The sequence below is a fragment of the Platichthys flesus genome, chromosome 6 (assembly GCF_949316205.1).
Source record: "Platichthys flesus chromosome 6, fPlaFle2.1, whole genome shotgun sequence".
In the NCBI taxonomy this organism is placed as follows: Eukaryota; Metazoa; Chordata; class Actinopteri; order Pleuronectiformes; family Pleuronectidae; genus Platichthys; species Platichthys flesus.
Genome location: NC_084950.1, coordinates 14682104 through 14703536, shown reverse-complemented (window position 1 = coordinate 14703536; position 21433 = coordinate 14682104). Strand labels below are relative to the sequence as shown.

The 21433-nt window shown below is 41.7% G+C and overlaps 1 protein-coding gene across 3 annotated transcripts; it reads left to right on the top strand.

Annotated features, from left to right (window-relative positions):
• Nucleotides 1–282: 282 nt before the first annotated feature.
• Nucleotides 283–21045, top strand: myrf (myelin regulatory factor). Of its 3 annotated transcripts, none has more exons than XM_062390671.1 (27): nucleotides 283–826; nucleotides 8565–8655; nucleotides 8846–9160; nucleotides 9704–9765; nucleotides 10272–10482; nucleotides 10623–10723; nucleotides 10875–10989; nucleotides 11810–12005; nucleotides 12098–12174; nucleotides 13072–13182; nucleotides 13282–13372; nucleotides 14484–14684; nucleotides 14927–15035; nucleotides 15252–15361; nucleotides 15454–15614; nucleotides 15737–15809; nucleotides 15897–15979; nucleotides 16099–16161; nucleotides 16270–16353; nucleotides 16592–16653; nucleotides 16740–16814; nucleotides 16885–17112; nucleotides 17296–17389; nucleotides 17707–17769; nucleotides 17934–18039; nucleotides 18480–18554; nucleotides 18923–21045. In XM_062390671.1, exons 1-27 carry the CDS (start codon nucleotides 781–783, stop codon nucleotides 19001–19003), a joined length of 3084 nt encoding a protein of 1027 aa, XP_062246655.1. In that variant the 5' UTR covers nucleotides 283–780; the 3' UTR covers nucleotides 19004–21045. The 3 variants fall into 3 exon arrangements, with proteins under 3 accessions (XP_062246655.1, XP_062246654.1, XP_062246656.1); XM_062390670.1 differs by having other exon boundaries at nucleotides 13282–13387; XM_062390672.1 differs by lacking the exon at nucleotides 16270–16353 and having other exon boundaries at nucleotides 13282–13387.
• The last annotated feature ends 388 nt before the right edge of the window (nucleotides 21046–21433 follow it).

Here is a 21433-nt window from a genome sequence, read left to right as displayed (position 1 = left end):
TGGTTACTGTGTTTAATACAGTACAATAAAATTGTATCAGTATCTACATTGTATTTACAATAGAATATACCACGTACAGTAAAAGATAATAAATACAAACTTTACATGTTGAATATACCGTCACTGTGCGTCCTCATCCAGCAGAGTGGTTCAGTGCAGCAGCCTGGCGCACATCCCTCACCTGCCTCAGCCCCTCTCCTCCGACTCAGAGAGAGAGAGAAAGAGAGAGAGAGAGAGAGAGAGAAGCAGAGGAGGAAGAGAAACTACTCCTCAGCCCCGGGAAGCAACTGTTAACAACTTTTTACGCACACTTTTCTTAAACCTGATACTTTTCCAGTCGATTTAACGCAGTGTCCCTCCGCTAGATGGAACTTCTTCTGTTAGGAACCCTCAGCTTATTATGCAGCTTGCAGGAGCTGAAGTGAAGGTGCGCCTGAAGGGAAATGCTCTGACACCGTTCTCGTGTAGATTTTTCTTGTCGCTTTGATTAAAACGCGTCTCACGGAGACTTGAAGTTTGAGAGTTGAGGTGTGCGCAGCTACACTGGGAGCGTTTGGCCCTAACGGACGTGAATCCAGCGCCAAGCTGCTGAGCAGGAGAAGAGAAGAAGAAGACGCTTTCCTTGAAGCGGTGGGTTCCCGTTTGAACCACAACGAGAAAAGTCCCGACCATTAGAATCCGGATTCAGTGATGTACGTGTGAAGAGTTTTCCCTGATCCGAATTGGTTTGGTTCGGACGACGGGAGACTTTAATGGATTTTTTATGTGGGACCCGCTAGGATGGACGTGGTAGATGAATCAGAAGCGTTACAGAGGTTCTTTGAAGGTAAGATTTCACTAAGTATTGATATTATTAAAGCAACATATGTGTGGTTTAATACAGGGTGGTGTCATCTCACTCAGATGATCCGTTTGGTTGTTTTCAGAACAATTTAGGCTTGTGGAAAAAAAAATAATAATGACACAAAAATGTAATGAAAGTCTCAGCTCCAGTTGAGTTAAACCTCGATGTGGTTTGGTTTAAGCTTAATCTGTTGCAGGCACACATGACAGGTGGTTAACTTCACTGAGATCAGATTCTATTGGCATGAATCATGTGGCTTTTTGATGAAAGTTAACTTGAACATTTTTGTGCATCATGTTTCAAAGTTTTCTCTGCAGACTGGTCATCATAACAAGACAAGTTAAAAATGCCAGCAAAGTCAGGAGGGTTTACTGGTGCTGGGAGCAAAAGTGCTGGTGATGGGTAACAGATCACATTAAACAGGGAATCCTGAGAGAGGGAGAAAAAAAAACGAGGTGGAGGAGGTGGGGTTGAGGGTTGGAAAGGGTGTAGGAATTTAAGTCAAGATAAATGGTGTGTTTTGCAAGGGTCCTGTGGCACAGTGTGTGCGTGAAATGCAGACTTGCGCAATGGGATCTGAACCAGTGGTGTGGTGTTGACGATCCAAAGGGAAACAAACCCAGAGAAAGTCAGTTCAGAAAAGTAGAACATTTTGTTTGTGCTTCAAGAAACATCCAAATCCAGATGCAGCATTTTATATTGTGTCTTTAAAACAGTGAGGTTTTAGTTTTTTGCACATACATGAGAGTTTGTGTGTTTTTATCTGAATCATATTGATAATTTACTAACCTCTTTAGTTCCTATGAGTTCTGGTTGACGACTTAAATGTCTGGACTAAATTAAGTTAATTGCTTTGATGATAGGAATAAATCTAACTTTGTGAACTTTATTCCATCTATCATATCCTTGTTGTAAATTCCATATAGCATGTCAAATACACCACAATCAAGTGTCAAGTGTTTCAGGAGGAGTCAAGCGTGCATAAAAACACACAGTGTGGTTTATGGATACCAGTTTACACTCTATTATAGTATACACAGAGTGTTGACTTGAATATACACAGCCATCCATGACTGTCAGAGGTTCCCTGCCACTCTGACAGGAATTTAGTGTGTTTACATTCTTGCTTTTGGGAGTTGGAGAGATGTTCTTACTTTGGCTTTGTTTCAGCCGCTCTCGCACTGAAATGTCAACTTGTCCATTAAAATTACACAGTAGGTGCGGCCTTCGATGACTATTTTCCGATTCAACTATTTTCTGGTATAAAACTCCTCATAGTCATTTTATCTTTCTCAGATGAATCATTCAGGTCTTTAGGCAACCAACTTTTAATTTGCATTGGCGTCAAAAACCAAAAAGTCTTGAATTTTATATATTGGTAAATTAGTCCGTAAATCTTCATGTTTACTCACCCTTTACCCGAAAGAGACACATTAAACACATATGCCGACAGCACTATAAAGGATTTTGGCCGCGGTAAACAGTGATTTAATAGGATTACTGAAATATGTATACATTCACACTAATGCATGGTGTACATTCCTGTGGTGGCTGTTAAAACACAATGAGGTGAGAGCGGTGTGTCTCCTCGGGTATTTGCCGTTCCCCGGGCTCTCCCTCTTTCTGACTCCATTAGAGTGACAGTGAGCAGACGGGGTGAGGAGGTGAGATAGTGCAGACTCTGGGCGGGTGGAGGGAGTCGGGCCTGTTGAGAGAAACCCAACTCAACCACCAACCCCCTCAAAACTTGACCTTCCCCGCTCTGACTCACTTTGGACACCGAACGGTTGTCTCATGCTCTGAGAGGACAAAGGATCATCACGTTTACTGCTGTTGTGTTGTGTTGTTCCATCCAATGCCTAATTCTAACACAACCAAACACTTGATATGACCATAACCCACAGCTCACACTTCCAGCTTGTCCTACAGGCAAAATACACTGGAACTGAAACATTCACGTATGATATTTTGAAAAACGAATGAGAAGAATTCAATGGAGACAAATGCCACTGTAGCAAATGTGGGTCCAGCAGACATTAGTGTGTATTGTCTACGTATATATAACAAGAGTCGACAGTCATACTAGTCGTTCTGTGAGGTTGGACTTTGAGCTGAAACTCACTTTTCATTCTCAATTCAACTGCTTTTTATCCTCTTAATTCATTGTTTGGTGCATAAAATGTCCAAATGTCCAAATGATTATTAAAATAGTTACATTTCCTGAAAATTGACGTCATTGAGATTCACGCCAACTACGAACGGACCCACTAGGGAATTGTTGAGATATTTTATAAAACTTTTGGCTCAACCAACAGACAGAGCCATTACCTTGCGTTGATTATCAAGACCATCGAACCGTATCTGCCAGAAATAAAACTTCAGGCACATTCACCTCCTCACCCTATGTCTTTGGTCAAATAATCACGTTCTTACGTCACTTTTGCCTCTGGAAGGGCGAACAACTCATTACCCATGATACTATATCAAGATTCCAGTGAAGTGCCACTGTACTCCCACAGCGGTTGTAAATCTGGACTGGTTGCTCTGATCTGCGGGGTTAACGAATCGTAACGGTCGGTGGATTGCGGTGAGAGAAATATATTGTTTTTGAGCAGCGAGGCTTACAGTGCTTACGAGTGCGTTTTAAGTTTTTCATGGCCGTGCCTAACTCCCATCAGTGTGGACTGCCAGCTCAGTAATCTGCAGCCAGTAGATGTTGTTTATGAGAGAACTGGACCCTGTGGGACTGATCGCTGTTTGTATTCACGTTTGTGGGCAATGATCTAAAGAGAGGTTGGCGTGAAAAAGTGCAGAGTGTTACAGGATGTTTTTCTGTATCAGTCATTGCTACACATATCTTTGTATATATCAAGCGCAGCCGTAGATGCTGAAATTAAACAGGTGATCAAAATATGGTTTACTCTTGTTCTCAAGTTAGAATTCTGCCCTTTTACACCTTCTTATTTGTATTCTGACCACTGCCAGGGAGGTTATCCCCTGTCCTTATTTTGGTTTGATTGTTGGTTTGAGAGCAAGATACAAAAACTACTTCACAGATTACCACAAAACTTGGTGGGAGGATGTGGTATGGGTCGGGGAAGAACCCTTTGAATGTAGGTACGGATACGGATCAGGAGGCAGATTTAGGATTTATTTTTTTACACTTTCAACATTGTGACATAGGGCACGAGATTTTCACTGGTTTCCCAGGGAACGATTAACTGGATCTCGATGAAAAAAAAATCAGGCCTATTTAAGGGACGGATTTCTACAAATAAATAGAATTTAAGAGGACCTCGGCAGAAGTCTGCCATTCGAGTTCCTCCACTGCATCGCCATCTTCTTTCCCTTCCTCCTCCATTCTTTCCTCATTATCTTCTAACCTCTCTACATAGATGCTCTATCATTCTTTCCAGCGCAGGCCCTCACACTCGACCTCACATTTGCAGTTTTTAATTTCGTTTTTTTCCAGCCTGGCTCCTTGTCCCCGTCCCAGCCTCCTCACCCTGTAATCTCCTGAGCCAGGTCCACCGGTGCAACCAGTGTGCGACAAGGGCTGTGTGTGGTAGCCTGGTACAGCTCTTTCTCATGACTGGGGAATAATCCTCATTATAACGCTCTCTCAGCCTTTGTCACTCACACACACGCACGCATGCATACACAATATGCATTTGCACATAGGCATGCACGCGCAGACACACACACACAATCTCTTGCCACTCTGATCTGAGGCTCTCAGGTCTGCAGAAGAAAGTCTTTCAGCCCCGAGCAGAGAAACATGTGAACAATTTAGAGGAATTTTGTTCTTCTCATCTTCTGTTTCAGGTGCTTTCATCTCAAGGACGTCAACATGCTTTGGCTACGCGCAGGTACTCTGCCGCTCTGTCTGCTCCGCTTCTCTATAGATGTGATTCATTAGTTCATAGTGTCGTAGCAATGCTCTGCACTCTTCTACCAGTAAACAAATGGAGAAGGTCTGTGACTCTCAGCCTGTGTTCGACCTCTACGATACTTTCCTCTGTAGACTTTTTTGATGAACCCTTTGTGTCTATTTGTGGTATATCTGTGTTTAAATGTAAACCGTGGACACACGATATTCATGTGTTCCTAGACTGCCGAGCAATTACTATAGACCAGATCTTACATTGTGCGTCTTTGTATTGGTTAAACCGACAGTGAAGTTATTTTTGGGGGCTGTTGTATCAGAGTTTGTGCCAAAATACTACAGAGATAATCGGTTAAATAGAGAGCGCGATTAAGATCAAAGTGCATCAAGTTTCAGGACATAGACGGATTCATTTACTATCAAATCTCTGTCATTAAATGATTCTACAGAGTTTTATGTTATGTTTAGAGCTGATTTCAGTTTGTAATTCTATTTTCCTCTCAGAAAATATATCCACAGTGTGTGTGTGTATGTGTTGTGGGTGTGCGGACAAGTTCACTCTGGTCTAATTGTTTGATAATCACATGGACTTTGTTCCTCCTTAGTCGCTGTTTAATCATTAACGCACACGTGAAAACTTACGAATCTCCTTTAGAGGCAAATATCTGTGAAAATGTCCAATTCAGAAGTTTTGTTCAGGTTTTATGTTTTTAATGTAGCTTGTCTGTGGACTGTCAGTGGCCTTAATAACAATATTTTGTCAATTTAATATGTGTTTAAACTTTAACATGAGACAATTACAGTATATGTCTCATTATTTGAATTAACATGGAAAGAAGAGGAAAAGCTGTACAGTCAAACCATGTTTAATGGCCACTCACACACTCAGCCCTCTGTTTGTGTTCATTTTAGATTATTTCTGCGCTGACAACTCAGGCATTGAAATGGTGGCTTAACACACACAAACATACGCATTCATACACACACAAACAAGTATACGCACTCACATGCACGCGGATGCTTACATGCACACACACACACACCGCTCTCAGCCCCTAATCTCTGAAAAGGCCGGTCTGTATCGAAGTTGGACTGACAATCATTTCACTGTTTCTTGTTGAGCACAGCTGGATGGAGAGACACATAGAGGGCAGCGAAATTTACACATCCAGTTCACAGCAAGTTAAACTTGACCGAGGGGTTTGTCGTGGAATAATTTATCTTTCTATTCTTCTCCAGCCACACAAGAATAACAGTTAATGACAGAATTAGCCATAACTCACCTTAACTCAGATGAGGCATGGCAGCACTCGTGTGAGAAGATTATTACAGAGGTGGAGAAGAGGCGACAAACACATATTATTACAGATGTTCATCAACTGCAAAGTTACCGGACGCCTAAGACAGAGAGTGTGTGGTGTGGTGACCATACTATTTGAGTAACAGAATCCAGTTTTTAGACAAAAAATTGTTTGTGTCTTTTTTCAATACAGAGTTTGACTTTAAATAGTTGTGTTCTCTGTGATTTTGTGTTACCAGCAAAGTGTACTTAGTTCTGATTGCTTTCTGGTAGCTTTGTTACCTCAGCCTCCACACAGTGAACAAGTCACTTAACATGGCTTTGTTCTTCAGCGGTTGTGTTAGAATTTGCTAAGATAAATTAAACGTAACTGAACGCCCAAATGACCCAGTACACTGAGCTGCAGGCAGGGGGACAAGATGGATGGATGCTAGGTAAAAGCCTGAATTATTGAAAGGTGTAAAATTAGCATCTGAAACATGCCATGCCCTAAATGTTTAAATGTGCAAGCAATTACTTAATGTGAATTTTTTTCTTCATTTTATATCTGCTTTTTCCTGCAACTATACTTATGACAAGACAAGTCAATGTATTTACCAGAATCACAACTTTTCAGTGCTCAGTCTGATAGTAAGCTTCGGAGGGAGTTTAGCTATGTTTTCATTTTGTGTTGATGCCTGTAAAGTTTACACATGTTTATCCCACAGGATTGTCCTGAGTGAACATGTATACAGGAGTTGACTTTAAAAATACTGGAAAAAAGGATACAACTCAGTCCTGGTAGAGGACTTGATTTTCAACCTGCCTCTTATAACATCCACCTCATGACTCAAACTCGCCTGTTGGACATCTCTTGGACACAGAGTTTGTCTTCACTTCAGCCCTGTTTTCCTTTTAGCTTCTTTTCCCTCTATCATTTTCATCCCTGGACATCAAACTTGGGTTCTCTCTCTCTCTTGCACTCTCTTCAGTCTCCATCTATGTACCCTACCCTCCCCTTCCATCTCTCCATTTCTCGTTATCAGGCCTGCCAGCTTAAATTTACTGCCTTTTTGGGTGGGGTGCACATCTGGATCCTATTTTAGGGAACCATCCTGCTTTTCTCCCCTCACATTGGCACGTATCAAGAGACATTAACCATCTGCATCTCTCCGGCAACGAAAGCCAATCAGTGTAAACATGATGTTTTTATTAGAAAAACAAGGTTATGTGAGGGTTTACAATGTTGAATGTTACACGGGGAGTTGATGTAAACGTGACTGGTTAGAGAGAAGTGGATTGTTTTGTGGATTTATTGATTAATGGTCGAAAGACGTTGTTGTGTGTGCTGCTGTAGACTGTGAACTCTGGGCTCGGCTTAAACAAAGAACTTGATTCATACGATGATAAAATCCTTTCGATCGTTTCCGGTAAATGGTAGCAATGTGTGGACAGGAACTGTGACAACAACACTTAAAAACCATTAAGGTTATTTGGGGTTTCTGATGAAAAGCAAAGCATCATTACAAACACAAAAGGAGGGAAAAGAGACTTTTTTTCTAATGCTAACACAAAAATTCTTTGCATTCCCCGCTGAGTAGCTGCTTAATCTATCAGAGAAAGCGTGTGTGTGTGTGTGTGTGTGTCTATGTCTGTGTGTGTGTGTGTGAGAGAGGGAGAGAGAAAGACTGGGGTTCGCCTGCCCACAGACTTTACACCCGCTCCTTCACACCCTCCATCCTGCTCCCCCTCTCCTCTCTTCTTCTCTCACACACTCACTCCATCCCCAGCGTCCACAGTTTGGACCGGTGACAGCTTTGAAGAAGTTTCATCACTTTCTGTCGTAACATTGGAGCTGAGCGTTCTGTGTGCCGCTGGTTTACATAAAGTGATTTACTCTTTTCATAATATATGCAGAGGCAAGTGCTTGTACTACATGTTGGTGTTTTAAAGATTAAGTGGGGTCATGTGTTTGGGATTTGTGAGGCTTTGGCTATCAAAGGGTGAAAGTGACCCTGGGGTCATTTTCATATATGTTCCTAAATATATTATCACAATTTAGTAATTGTGATGTGGTTCCTTTACTTTCAATCTCTGGGGGACACAGCAATGGGGAAATGGTTACTGAGGTACAACGTGGGAACCATCAACTTGAGCAATTCCAGTCCTAGAGGCTAGAGGCACTGAATCATCAGTATGTGTGTGATCTGCTGTGTGGACTACTAACTTAATTAGGCTGTTTGTCACTCCTGAAACATTAATCCTTAAATCGTCTGCAAGTCAGTCAGACATGATTTTCCCTCTGTTCTCAGCAAATTATACTTTCTGAGTTAAATGCTTTGATTTATTGTAATCAAGGTCTTTAAGCAGATGGAGCTATGAATTTGAGTATGTGTTTTTAGATTATTCTTACAAAGATTTATAAAGACACAAGCAGGTGTTGGAACTGTGGAGATGTTGTGGCAGTGTGTGGAGTTGCTTAAAGATTCCCGTTGCTAATTCCCAGATGCTCTCCATCTCCCTCCTCTGTGTTCCCGACCCTCCCTTCACCACAGGTCATGATATTACCAGTTCTCTGGAGCCAGCCAACATCGACACCAGTATCCTGGAAGAGTACATCAGCAAGGAGGACGATAGCACTGACATGTCAGTGGGGACACCAACCCAGCAACGTCAAAACAACATGCACCTACTGAATCAGATCATGTCGTTACACAGGAATTTGTTTTTTCTGATAAGGCTAATCCCTTTTTCTTGTTGTTTTTCTTCTTCTTCTTCTTCTTCTTCTTCTTCTTCTTCTTCTTCTTCTTCTTCTTCGTCTTCCCCCCCTCCCCAGCTGTTTCTCAGAGGTCCACAGCGCCCCGGGACCAAATTACTCATCTCCCCAGGCAGGAGTGTCCTCCTCTGGGGGGTTGGTGTGTGGTTTGACCCCCCCTATCCCACTACGCCAAGGAGGCCTTCCGCCTGGGCCCCCCAACTGTCAGAACACCTACCCCCCAGGTCCATCCCTGGGCCTCCGACACAACTACCCCTGCCTGGGACAGCAGCAGCAGCAGCAGCAGCAGCATCAACAGCAACAGCAACAGCAACAGCATCAGCAGCAGCAGCAGGCACACCTCAAGCCCGAGCACAGGGGCCTCTACGCTCCAGGGTGAGCACAATACCAGGAGGTAGATGGAAGGGTGTACATGACGGAGAAAATGTAGCATGACTTGCTACTTAGGAATGTTAAAGAACTGCTATCGATGATTCACATTTAACAAGGAATCAGACAAAAGTTGCAACAGATGACAAGGTATTTCTTTTCTTTTTTTGAGTCTGCAGCGAAACCAGACTCACACCCTACTTACAGGTCCATTATGCAATCAATACTTGATTAAGCTTCATTTGTACAAATAAAGCATTAGCTGGTCAAGAGGGGGAGGGAGACTGATAACAGACACAGAGTCAAATTACATCCTGCAAAAGAAAAATCCTGACGCACGCATGCTTGTGTAAAGAACTCGGAACTAGAAAAACGAACTCCCAAAGGAGTTTAAACAATATGGGATTGTACTGTATATAAGTAAGGATATATGAGGGAGAGATGTCCAACTTGAAGCATGGTACTATGTGAACACTTTCTTAAGTTTTGAAAGTCTGACATTATTGTGATTGTGGATATAAAATCTACTGCTTTCTCTTTTCCCTTCAGGACACTACCCGAGTCCCCCCCAGACTCCAGCTCAGAGCCGTACTCTCCACAGCAGGTGAATGGTAAGTAACACACACTTTTTCTTAAGGTGGTTACTGCAACGTCTCTGCTTGAGTCAATATCTGTTACTCATCATTAACTTCTAATAGAACGGGGGGCTTTAAATCTATATTTAAAGGCAGTCTACCTGTTATTTACTAATCTGTGTTTGTGCATCGTCTAAAAAATTATTTCGTCATTTTAATTTGATTTATATAAGTCTCATTTCAAGTGCCTCCACAAAGAATGGACCAGTGATCCAGTGGTTTGTTTCAACACACAACTTGAACAAAACAGCATTCAAAGTCATTATGTACTTCTTGCCGCTGTGCTGGTCTTGCCCATTAGTAAAAAGGTGTGGATTAGTGTTATCTGATGGGCAGCCCTCCAGTTTGAAGCAGTGCAAAGTGCTTTTAAGCAAGGTTGGAGGAAACTGTGTAAAGTGGAAAGATCAATCCCGAGGAGGAAGAGTCTGTGCTCTGCGTGAGATCATGAAAACCTTGTGCTCCGTCCTTTTTGTGTCTTTCAGATCCTCACATGATCAGGACCATGACACCAGAAAACATGTGTCACATGACCCCAACGCCACCAATCCACTATACGAGCATGCATCGGGACATGTACCCCAAGCCCGAGTCCATGATATCGCAGTATCCCATTGGCCCGGCCACGAGCGGAGGTGGAGACATGCAGCAGACGCAGATGCTCCATCACTTGCTGCAGCATCCTCAGGGGCAAGAGTGAGTCATGATGGTATACTGGTGGGAGGGTAGAAAGAAGGGAGGTCAGGAGGGAGAAGTGCTGTCCAGTTCATATGGAACAGAGAGAATTATGGGAAAATATGAACTTTTTGACCGTGTTTCCATTTTCTCACACACAGTGGCATCCCTGCTCACCAGGCCAAGAAGAGGAAGCACTCCGACTCTCCCAACAGCACCCTCAATTCCCAAATCCTCACAGGTATCATCAAGCAAGAACCAGGTAGGCAGGCATCTTTCTTCTCTCCTCCATCTCCTCTATACCTCACGTTCACCTGCTCTTAGATAATGAAGAGTTTTTCAGAACAGTTATAGTTGACTTATTTTACCTTGGTCTTTTTTTTAAAGTCACCATTTCAAACTTTTTGTCGCAGGTTTAATGCAGGATGCAGACAACGGCTACCTGGACCCAAACTATCAGTGCATCAAGTGGCAACCTCACCTGCAGAACAAGTGGACACCGCTCTATGACGCAAACTGCAAAGAGCTGTGGGTTGAAATTTACGTTGGCACATCTTCACATGTGTTTATTTTTGGAACAAAAACAGCTGAAAGAACACAGAGTCAAAAAGAAAGTAATGAAAGCAGCTATAATTGGTTGAATGGATAATTCAGCAAAGTTTTACAGTGGGAGTGGTAAAGGAATCGCGGGGTTGGAGAGGTCCAAGAATTCCTCAGAGGTGAGCCGTGCGGGGGAGTGAACGAGCACAGGGTTTCGGCTTAGAAAGACAACGTGAGGAGGGGGTAAGGGGATGAATTAGTGTACATCTACTCGGGCTTTTGCAGTGCCAAACTAGAGAGAAGTATAGGTGGGGAGGGAGGTTAGAATGAACTCACAAGACCTTCCAGATATGTTATCAAAACCACCTGGTTGCCCATCGCAAAGTTTCAGGACACCACTCCTACATAAAAAAGAACAGGAGGTTTTTATTTCTTTAAAACTAGATTTAGGTCTTTCAGAGGATCTTAGTCATCTGTGTAATAAAGTAATGTCACAGAAATAGCGGCTCAGGGGCCCTTCGGGGTTCTGCGAGGTTTCCAAGGCTCCCAAACGGAGATGCAAAATGTATTTTATACCACTGGTTGCTGGCATTACTAAAGAAAAATAGAGACATTTTCATACAACTTTTATGTATTTCTTTATAATGTACATTGAATATGCTCTATTTATATGAATTTCTCTTTTGGGGTTTTGACCTAAAAAACATGGAGAAGCTTGTGTTAAAAAGTGGAGTCGTCCCCCCCCCCACACACATCTGTGTTTGACATCCCATTATTCACACACCATAATCTCTCTCCCTGTCTTTAGTCCGATGCCAACCTATCGCGTCGATGCAGACAAGGGTTTCAACTTCTCCCTGTCTGACGACGCCTTTGTTTGCCAGAAGAAGAACCACTTCCAGGTCACAGTGTACGTAGGCATGCTGGGCGACCCCAAGTACATCAAGACCAGTGATGGCCTGCAGCCCATCGACTGCTTCTATCTCAAACTCAACGGGGTAAAGGTGAGTGAAGCCAAAACAAGAGGAATAACATGACAGATATTCGTAAGTTCTATAGTGTGACCAGTATTTTGTATTTCTGTCGTCATTGCTAGGTGGAGGCCATAAATCAGTCCATCAGTGTGGAGCAGTCACAATCTGACCGCAGCAAGAGACCGTTCAAACCAGTGCTGTGAGTCTGAACACTGGAAACCATTAAAAACCTACAATGGCACCGAGCAGAATGCAAGACCTAACCATCCCTTAGATTCAATCAAGCCACATAACGTTTCACACAATCATAGATATCTAACCCATAAAAATGACTTATCCTTTTCATGGTGAACCATTAACTATGCCTTAGGAAATTGGTTAATTGGTAAAAAATGCTTCTAAATCCCCCAAAAAAGATTACAAAATTCTTGATCTGCTCCTTTTTCCAGATCTATGCCAACATTTCCTCTTCCATCTTTCCACCAGCATTCATGAAAATGCTAATCCTAACAAACAAACAAAAAAAAAAGGACCGGGGTGAAATGATTTCCTTGGTGGAGATAACAACAAGTGCTATTGTGAACAGTGAAACTTCTCTTTATTTCTGTCATCTTTAAAAGAAGCATATCCTTCTGGGAAAGTTACAGCTGGCAAAATCCCCAGTCCTTGTTTTGTTCTGTAATGTTTTCAGTAGTTTGCCAGGAGCTAATATGACACTTTAAATAAAGTGGAGGTCACTGTTTGGTCTTTTTGTTTCCATGTTGAGCTGCATTGGAGGTATCGATGCAAATTGAGGAGATTTTGCACCACGGAGACTTTAACTTTGAAAGATATCCACTTGATTCATCTAATTCATACTTCTAAGGACTCATATCAAAGTTAGTTAAACATCTGAATAGATCCACAAACCTCAGCACTTAGACTGAAATCACTTTAGAAAAATATCCTTTAATGGCCAGTATGAACAGAAGGAAAGATGGCTGCAAATACAAGCTGTTTCAGTGTTGGCCTGTCCTTTAATTGAACCACAAGCAGTCTGCAGTTGTAGGAGAATCTTTTTGTATTCATGTCTCTGCTGCCATGTGTTTTCTCACAGCGTCACCTTGCCATCAGAGCAGGTCACAAAGGTCACAGTGGGGCGGCTCCACTTCAGTGAGACCACAGCCAATAACATGAGGAAGAAGGGCAAACCAAACCCTGACCAGAGGTGAAGCACATGTCATCACCCCATCACCGTCACTTTATTGACCCCCCCTGTGAAAAGCCCCACTCATCACACTTACTCCTGATATTTTCCCCCTGGCAGGTATTTCATGCTGGTGGTGGCGCTGAACGCTCAGTCCCACAGTCAGACCTACACTGTGGCTGCTCAAGCGTCTGAGAGGATCATCGTCAGGGTAACGTCTGGCCATGTCTGTCTGCCTCCTACAACAATCATATCCCTTGTTCATGTGTACCTTTCTCTTAGTCTGCTGCACACACCTACTGTCCATGCACTTCAGAAACATCTTGTAGATCCCAACATCTCCATTCTGTGCCTTTTTATCAGCGATCTTCTAATATCAAAATTATACATTACAGTATAGATTGCTTAGGAGAATTCAAACTATTAAAGAAAAGAGTATTGTTGCCGTCCTGTGAATAACACGTATCTTAAAACATTTCAATGGGTTGTTAAGTCATTTATTTAGTTCAAGAATTTGGGGATTTTTTTCAACATATTAAGCATTTTTTACCATTTTCAAAACATTTAAACTGCAAATTTACAGACACATGGTTTTCGCTGGACAGCAAAGGTACTGCACTGATCTCAGGAGTGTAAAGCATGGAGTGACAATATTGTTGACTTCTTAACATTATTAAATATCAGAGATATTGAAAGCTACACACTCACTTTTTTGTTTTAGCTAATTGTGCTTGCAGAAGCAATTTATTGTATAATTTGTAATATATTTCAGTATATTTGAACAGGGACTAAAATCTTCAATGTTAAGTCATTCTTTCACACATTAGACATTAGACATGACGCATATCTGTGTAATCAATATGTTATGTTACAATAACCAGCCGCTGGTTAGCTTAGCACACAACAACAAAATCTGTGTCCCCACAAAAAAATAGGCTATGAATAATTAACAAAATATGTCACTCCCTCTAAAACTCACAACATTAATATCTCTGATATTTATAATAATGTACCCTGACAATAAAATGTCAAACTATTTCTTCATTTAACTGGATATCTGCACATCCATCTCTCTTAGATGCAGGTGTGTGGCAAAGGGTAATTTCAGTCTTTGGAAAAGAAGATCCCACACACTGCTCTCAATCAGAATAACAGTTTATTAATCATATACATCAAATCATTGGTCCCGCATCAAAATTATCTTCTTTTCTCAAAAATATCTCTTTTCCTTTCAATATTTTTGTCATTTTAATTTTTCCAGATGTTTATTTAGAAACGTCCGAACCATGGTTTTTGTGTGCGCCGTCTACTTTTTGTATCAGGCATCGAACCCAGGCCAGTTTGAAAGTGACAACGAGGTGCTGTGGCAGCGCGGACAACTATCAGACTCAGTCTACCACCACGGGAGAGTCGGCATCAACACCGACAGGCCCGATGAGGCCCTCGTTATCCACGGCAACCTGAAGGTCATGGGCTCTGTGGTGCACCCGTCTGACATCAGGGCCAAAGAGAATGTCCAGGAGGTCAGGATGACACTCAGTGTGTGTGTGTGTGTGTGTGTGTGTGTTTTCAAACTGTCAGCATGTCACTGTGTGCCTCATATGCTCGGCATCATGACTCACGTCCTCACAGTTCCCTGACTGGGCAGTTTAACTCTGAGTTTTGTCATTTCATTGCACTTGACCCGAGCATTTTCATATGCAACATGGACACTGTGTTTTCACGCCATCTGCATGGATGTCATTGTCATTCTGCCTGTGTGTAGGTCGACACCACAGGCAATTTGAAACGGATCTCTCAGATGAGGCTGGTCCATTATCAGTTCAAGCCAGAGTTTGCTGCCAGCGTGGGCATAGAGACTACTGCAGAGACCGGTAACAACCTCGTGAATAACCTGTGATCAACTGTTAATGTCTAGCTCCATTATCTCATCTCTTTGTACACTGTTTGCCATGTTTGCATCTTAATGACTTAATGTTGGGTCTGTGTTTAGCTCCATGTGCATCATTATGAAAGCCTGTCCAGTATCTGAGCATGCTGTCGTGCTTTTGCTTCTTTTTAACTTCAGTACTTCTTGTATCCCACTGCAGGAGTGATCGCTCAAGACGTCCAGCAAATCCTGCCTGAAGCCGTGAAGGAGGGGGGGGACATAGTGTTCGCCAATGGAGAAATGATCCCCAAACTGTTAGTTGTTAACAAGGTAATGACCTCACACGCACACACATACTGCACATGCAGCAAAGACGGACTTTACCTCGAGACGCACTGACACCTCTCCCTCTGACTTCAAAGGATCGCATCTTCATGGAGAACGTGGGGGCGGTGAAGGAGCTTTGTAAGCTGACGGACAACCTGGAGACGCGCATAGACGAACTGGAGCGCTGGAGTCGCAAGCTGGCGAAGCTGCGTCGTCTCGACAGCATGAAGAGCACCGTGAGTGGAGGCACTGTCAGGTGAGAATAAGGACCGATCGATCCAGGTTTACACTTAAACACGTGTGTTACATGTTGACGGAGAGCGACTTGCAGGAGTTGCAAGAAGTGATTTATTACTTTTGTCATTCTTGCCCGTGCAGCCAATCAGGAAGCTATTTTAGCAGGACAGGAAGTGGCCCACTCAAGAAGAAGACGGTCCCACCTGGGAGCAAGGTTTGTGGTGATGGTGTATTCTAAATGTTTTAGAGCTGCTTATTTAACAGCTTTTAATGTATGCCATCTGTTATTTTTAAATTGCAGAGCTCGCTTCCAGATCAGGGCTGCATCAGTCAGAAATTCATGCAGGGCACCATCCTGGCACTGGTCATTGTCATGGCCTTCAGGTAAGACCGAAATATAAATGTGTTTGAATGACCACTGGAGGAAAAACATACCTGAGTTTTATCCGTGCACATGATGAGATGACATTATAATATATTGCATCTTTATTCGTCTCCCACAGTGTCATTTCCATGTCTGTTCTTTATGTGCTGACTCTTCACCACAGAGGAGACGCCACAGATGGGTATGTGCTTTGGATGAAATCACACACTTCTGATTGATATAGAAAGAAATCAAACTTTTCCTCTTTAATACCTCTCAGAATAATGATGTCTGTCCTCACTTTCCATAGCTATGTCCCTTCCTGTGTTCTCTACATTTCTTGGATGCCCATCTTCACTGCCACTGTAACTTTCTGTCCACCTGCCTGCCCCTGGTACGCTTTCGACATCTGTCTATTTCCTGCAACTTCTCTCACTGTCTGACCTACTGTTCTCTTTCAGCCTTATCTTTGATTGCTTAGCTGGGTGTTTCTTCTGTCCCGTCTGAAAGGGGATCGAGATCATGCGTCACTTATTCAAACACGCAAAAAATGCATTCACTTTTAAGTGCATCGTTGTTTTTAGTGAAAGCATGCACTTGACCTGTTGTACTGTGCTGTGCCAATGGTGCAGGTCCAGGGCAGCACTGGGATCTTCACGCAAGAGTGCATCACTGTCCAGCACTCCTGCTCCTGGTGAGTGGAGATGACCTGTAGGATTAAACATGAATATAGACATGTTCTCCTAAGGATCTGAACCGTTTCTGTCTCAAATCCTGCAGGTTGCTGTTCAACCCCAGTCCCAAACAACCAATCAACCACAGTTCTGACATTGAGTAACAACCAATCCACAACAGGTACGTCAGTGAATATGAGATGTGTATTATTTAGGAGCTTCAGTGCAAGCTAATCATCTTCCCTCTCTAGATTTAGGCAGCCTGGCTCCCACACCAGGCATTATCAGCAAGAAGGCCAAGTCCAGAGCGATGGACAAGGATGGCCACACCAGAAATCGCCTGAGTCACACCTCAGCACCTTTGTACTTCGCCAAGTCCAAAAGGCCGGCACCGACCGACCTGGGCAGCGCAGGGTCCACCAACCGTCTGCCCGGCGGTCAGCCGGTGCCACGTAGACAGCGCAGCCTACACACAAAGGGTAAAATCCACAAACTCAGCCTAGACATGGCACTTTCTTCACACACATAATATCCACTATTCAAACACAGTTACAGCCATTTGTTTGACAGCAACAAACAAAGCGTGTTGCATACTGTACAAAGGAATGCTACAGGTACTGTGGGTCATAGGGCTCATAAGGTAGCTTTTCTTGCTTTTGCAGAAGGAAGGTCAGCTCCCTCTCTGACCAGTCTACATATTGTGGAAACGAACCAAGAGATCACAGCGCAAAGCTGTGCAACACCCAAGAGCTGCAGGTAAATAGACACTGATGTCGGACAGACTGGTGAAAAATGAAAGGAAGATAAAATGTCAAGCATAACTCCTCCAAAGATGTTCCCTCATGTTGTGTCTCTGTGATGATGGTGGAGAGAGCTGATTTCATTCTCCCACAGCTGTTCAGTTGTGATAAAGTCTGGTGACTGTGAACGTCACTGTGAAATGATTCATATTATTTTGATATGCATCGAGCCATTCAGTGCCTCGTCTGTGTTTTGTTTTAATAGTTAGTTACTGTTTGAATACAGATCCATGTTCGCTGATACTCATTTGTTTTCCTCTACATTGATTTTAGCTACACCATATCACTCCACGGAAAAAGAAATTCCTCCACTTCACAAATTACTTTGTACATGACGTGAGTATTCATTACACCACCAACCGAATACAAGCAACGATAACACTTTGTTTCAGTGCTTTAAATCATTTCCAGGGAGGATTACAGTTAACTTTCCAGAAATTATTGGAAATTTGTTGTGCAATAACAGACCCACAACATAACGCATCACCAATTTGTTGTAGGTCCATAAAGAACGTGTGGGTTCAACAATGTGGGGCCACCAAGGGCCGGTTATGCCCCAACCACAAAGAGGCAGAGCTCTACAGGGGTCAGCCTACATCAACAAAGGTACATTATAATATATGTATTCATGAGTCCCAAAGAGATTCAAACATATTTTGTCGTTTTGTGTGATTTCCTTTAAGTATGTGAAACATGATTTATTATTTATAAAATAAAATATTTTGGGCGACAATGTTTGGTTTGGTCTTTATCGTGTGGAGTTCACATTTTGTACCCTCACAGCGTAGGTTTCCACCAGGTACTCAGGCTTCAGTCCAGAGACATGCAGCCTGGCCTGAGGTTAACTGAAGACTCTTAATTGACCATGAGTGTGGATGGTTGTCTATCTGTGCCCTGTATTATGCTGGCGACCTTTCTCTTGCCCAAAGTTAGCTTGGACTGGCTCCACCCCCCCAACGGCCCCTATAGGATAAGGAGTATAGATATTTTCCCCACAGGTGTCTTCCTGTAAATGACTCATTTTATGCTCTCTACTGTTCTCTAAGGGGACTCGTCACCTGTGGTCAGTGCCTATGCTGTCCTTCCAGGACATCACCTACCACTTCCGTGTCTCCCTGTCTGTGAGTAAAACTCCACCTCCAATGGAATCCATTGCTCCTTACTTCACTTATTGTTTTACAAACATGATTATGGTGATCACTATATGTAATTACAATGTATTAGTTTATTTGATGTAGTCAATTTTATACAGTTAGTTCAACTAAACATATATTATAAAATAAATCAAACTTGCAAAATTGCAATTTCAACTAAATTAAGTAAACTGAATAATTAATTTAAAAGAGTAAATTAAACAGCTGTAAAGTCAACGAAATAAGTAGAAAACACTTATTTTATCTCACTTAAAGTCAATCTCATTGAGTGTACTTTTTGAATAAAGGCACTGGGATTAATAATTGTTATGTCCATGTGTGTGTTTCATTGACAGAGTGAAGTGAGTTGTGCCTCTGAAGGAGAAACCTCATCATACTCTGACTACCATTTTATCATCCAGAGCATCTGTGTGTGAGGAGGAGGAGGACGATTTGCTCCAAGTGCCTTTGAACACACCACGCTTCTCCTTCCATTTTAACACTGTTGTGGTGGGAGAGGGTTTTTGTATCATTCTTGTATATTGTTTTTAAAGAGATTTAATACAGAACAAACTATATACCAACGTCCTACTGTAAAGTCCTCCACATATATTTGCATTCAGACATCTCTTTTTGCTGTGATCACTGGATTTTCAAATACTGTTTCACTTTCTTTTTTTCTTTTTTTTTATCTCTGTCACTGAAAATGTTTTAGATCACTGTCAATTGACAACTGAGTGGTGTCACTGTTCACTGCCATCGTGAAAGTAACCCCCATGAGTTTAGAGCTCACTTCATTACTGACCACTATGTCTTCTATAGTCAATGTAAGCCATATTATTGCATATTACAGGGGATTTCACGTTTTTTAAATCTAAAGTCCAGGCTAAGGCACTGTAGATGAAACTGCACACATGTTTGTGTATAGTTTTGTAATAGTGTGTGTCTGTGTGGACACAGAACAACAAAACAACAACACTGTTCAATAATTGTATACACTGGAGAGAAGATGATTGGCTTTGGCTGAAGGCCCTCGGTGAATGGTTGCAACTCACGAAGAAAATATACCTCAGTAGTGAACACTGGCAGACCCGAGGTCTCTACAGTGGAGCTTTGTGTTCGACTGCTGCAGCCACTAGACCGTCTACTGTCTCCTCACACAATGTCACACTAAACACTGCACGCAGAGAGGAACATACTGTTGCAGCGCTTCTATCTCAGCTGTGGCATTAAAACAGATATTAAATTGCTGCATAAAATGTTGATGCAGAGAATTAAACTTAAAAAAGAAATGATCAGGACCGATCCTTAAACGTAGGCGTCCTTTTCAACACATTCACTGGATAACAAGCGATAAGACTGGAGAAGTAAACAAACCACTGGAAATGAACATGTAGAAACACTGACGGCTTCTCGTATCTGATAATGGAAAAAGTCCAACACTGACAATATTTCAAGAAACACTGGAATAGCTTAGATTGTATGTTGCTAACTGGAAAGAATGCTGGTGAGGCAATAAATGGCTGATATCATTTCAGGTGCATGCCCAATCACTTCTCTAAGACGGTACATCTCAGCTCAGAGGCAACTCTGTGTAACTGCATGTACTTATGTACACTGCGATGGTAAAATTAGATATGATACACTGGACTCTTTCATGTTTTTCTGTGGAGGTTTTGAGTACTTTCACTTTTTTGTGGCTTTTCGATTAAGAATATGCATTCCTAACTTTTCATACGAGTGAATTATAAATATGTTTCCTTTCTGTTATAATTTCTTGTTTTAAACGCATTCAACTCACCTACTACAACCACCACCCATTTGTTGCTTTTGTTTTCAAATCCATATTCCATATGTAAATGCAGAAGAAGTGTATCTCCCATGTAAAATCAATATTATAGGAATATAGGATGAACAGTTATCGGACAAAAGTTTGTTGAAGTTGTCGTAATATGAACACTGTATAATGTTTTTAGTATAATTATTAAGTGGGTATAGTGTTCTATTTCAGCCTATTTATAATGCACCAGCTAGCATATTGAAACCACTGTAGCACTTTTTGCACTGTATATACGGTATGAACTGCTTCTGCTCTCTCCAGTGCACCAGATTGGTTTCACATACTCTGGTAGAACTGCATTGCATTTAACTGTATAGCTTCATTTTGTTACTACCAATGCTCATTTTTATGTGGTGTTTTATGTAATTGTTTTTATAGTTCTTTTTTGGTTGTTGTTTTATCAATAATATATTAACTTTTAGCTTTTGGAGCCCAGAAGTGATTGATAAGCAAGAGAAGACACACGTTTCATTTCTAATTTTAGCACTGTTTGTTATGAAAGAAATGCAATGCCACTAAAACATATTTTAATATCACTACTTTTTCGCCCAATTTATCGCTACATTTTCAAAGCATTTTGTCCCAAAAAAATATGCCGTAATACTATGATTGCATGTAGTAAATACATTTGTGATTGATCTTTGTGTTGTGTTTGATTGTCCACCTGGTTTGAGCTGCATGCCAGTTGTTCACTTTGTCCAGTAGATGGCAGCAGAATATTTATGAACAGTAGATTGTGTCCGTGAGTGTGTGTGTGTGTGTGTGTGTGTGTGTAATTAAACTTACTTGGTAAATATTCAACAAAATAAATATTAAATAACTTAATAATTTAAATAATTACATTTATTTTATAATATTAAAATTATTAAATTAAACGGCTAGGGGTTAATTAAATTTAAATAACCTATTTCAATATTTTATATTCAACTACATTACAGTCCCTGACAAAAGTGTTGTCACTTATCCATTTTGTAGAAACAACAGCTTATAACCTGACTTTTAATTAATCCATTGGTTTTAGAAATGG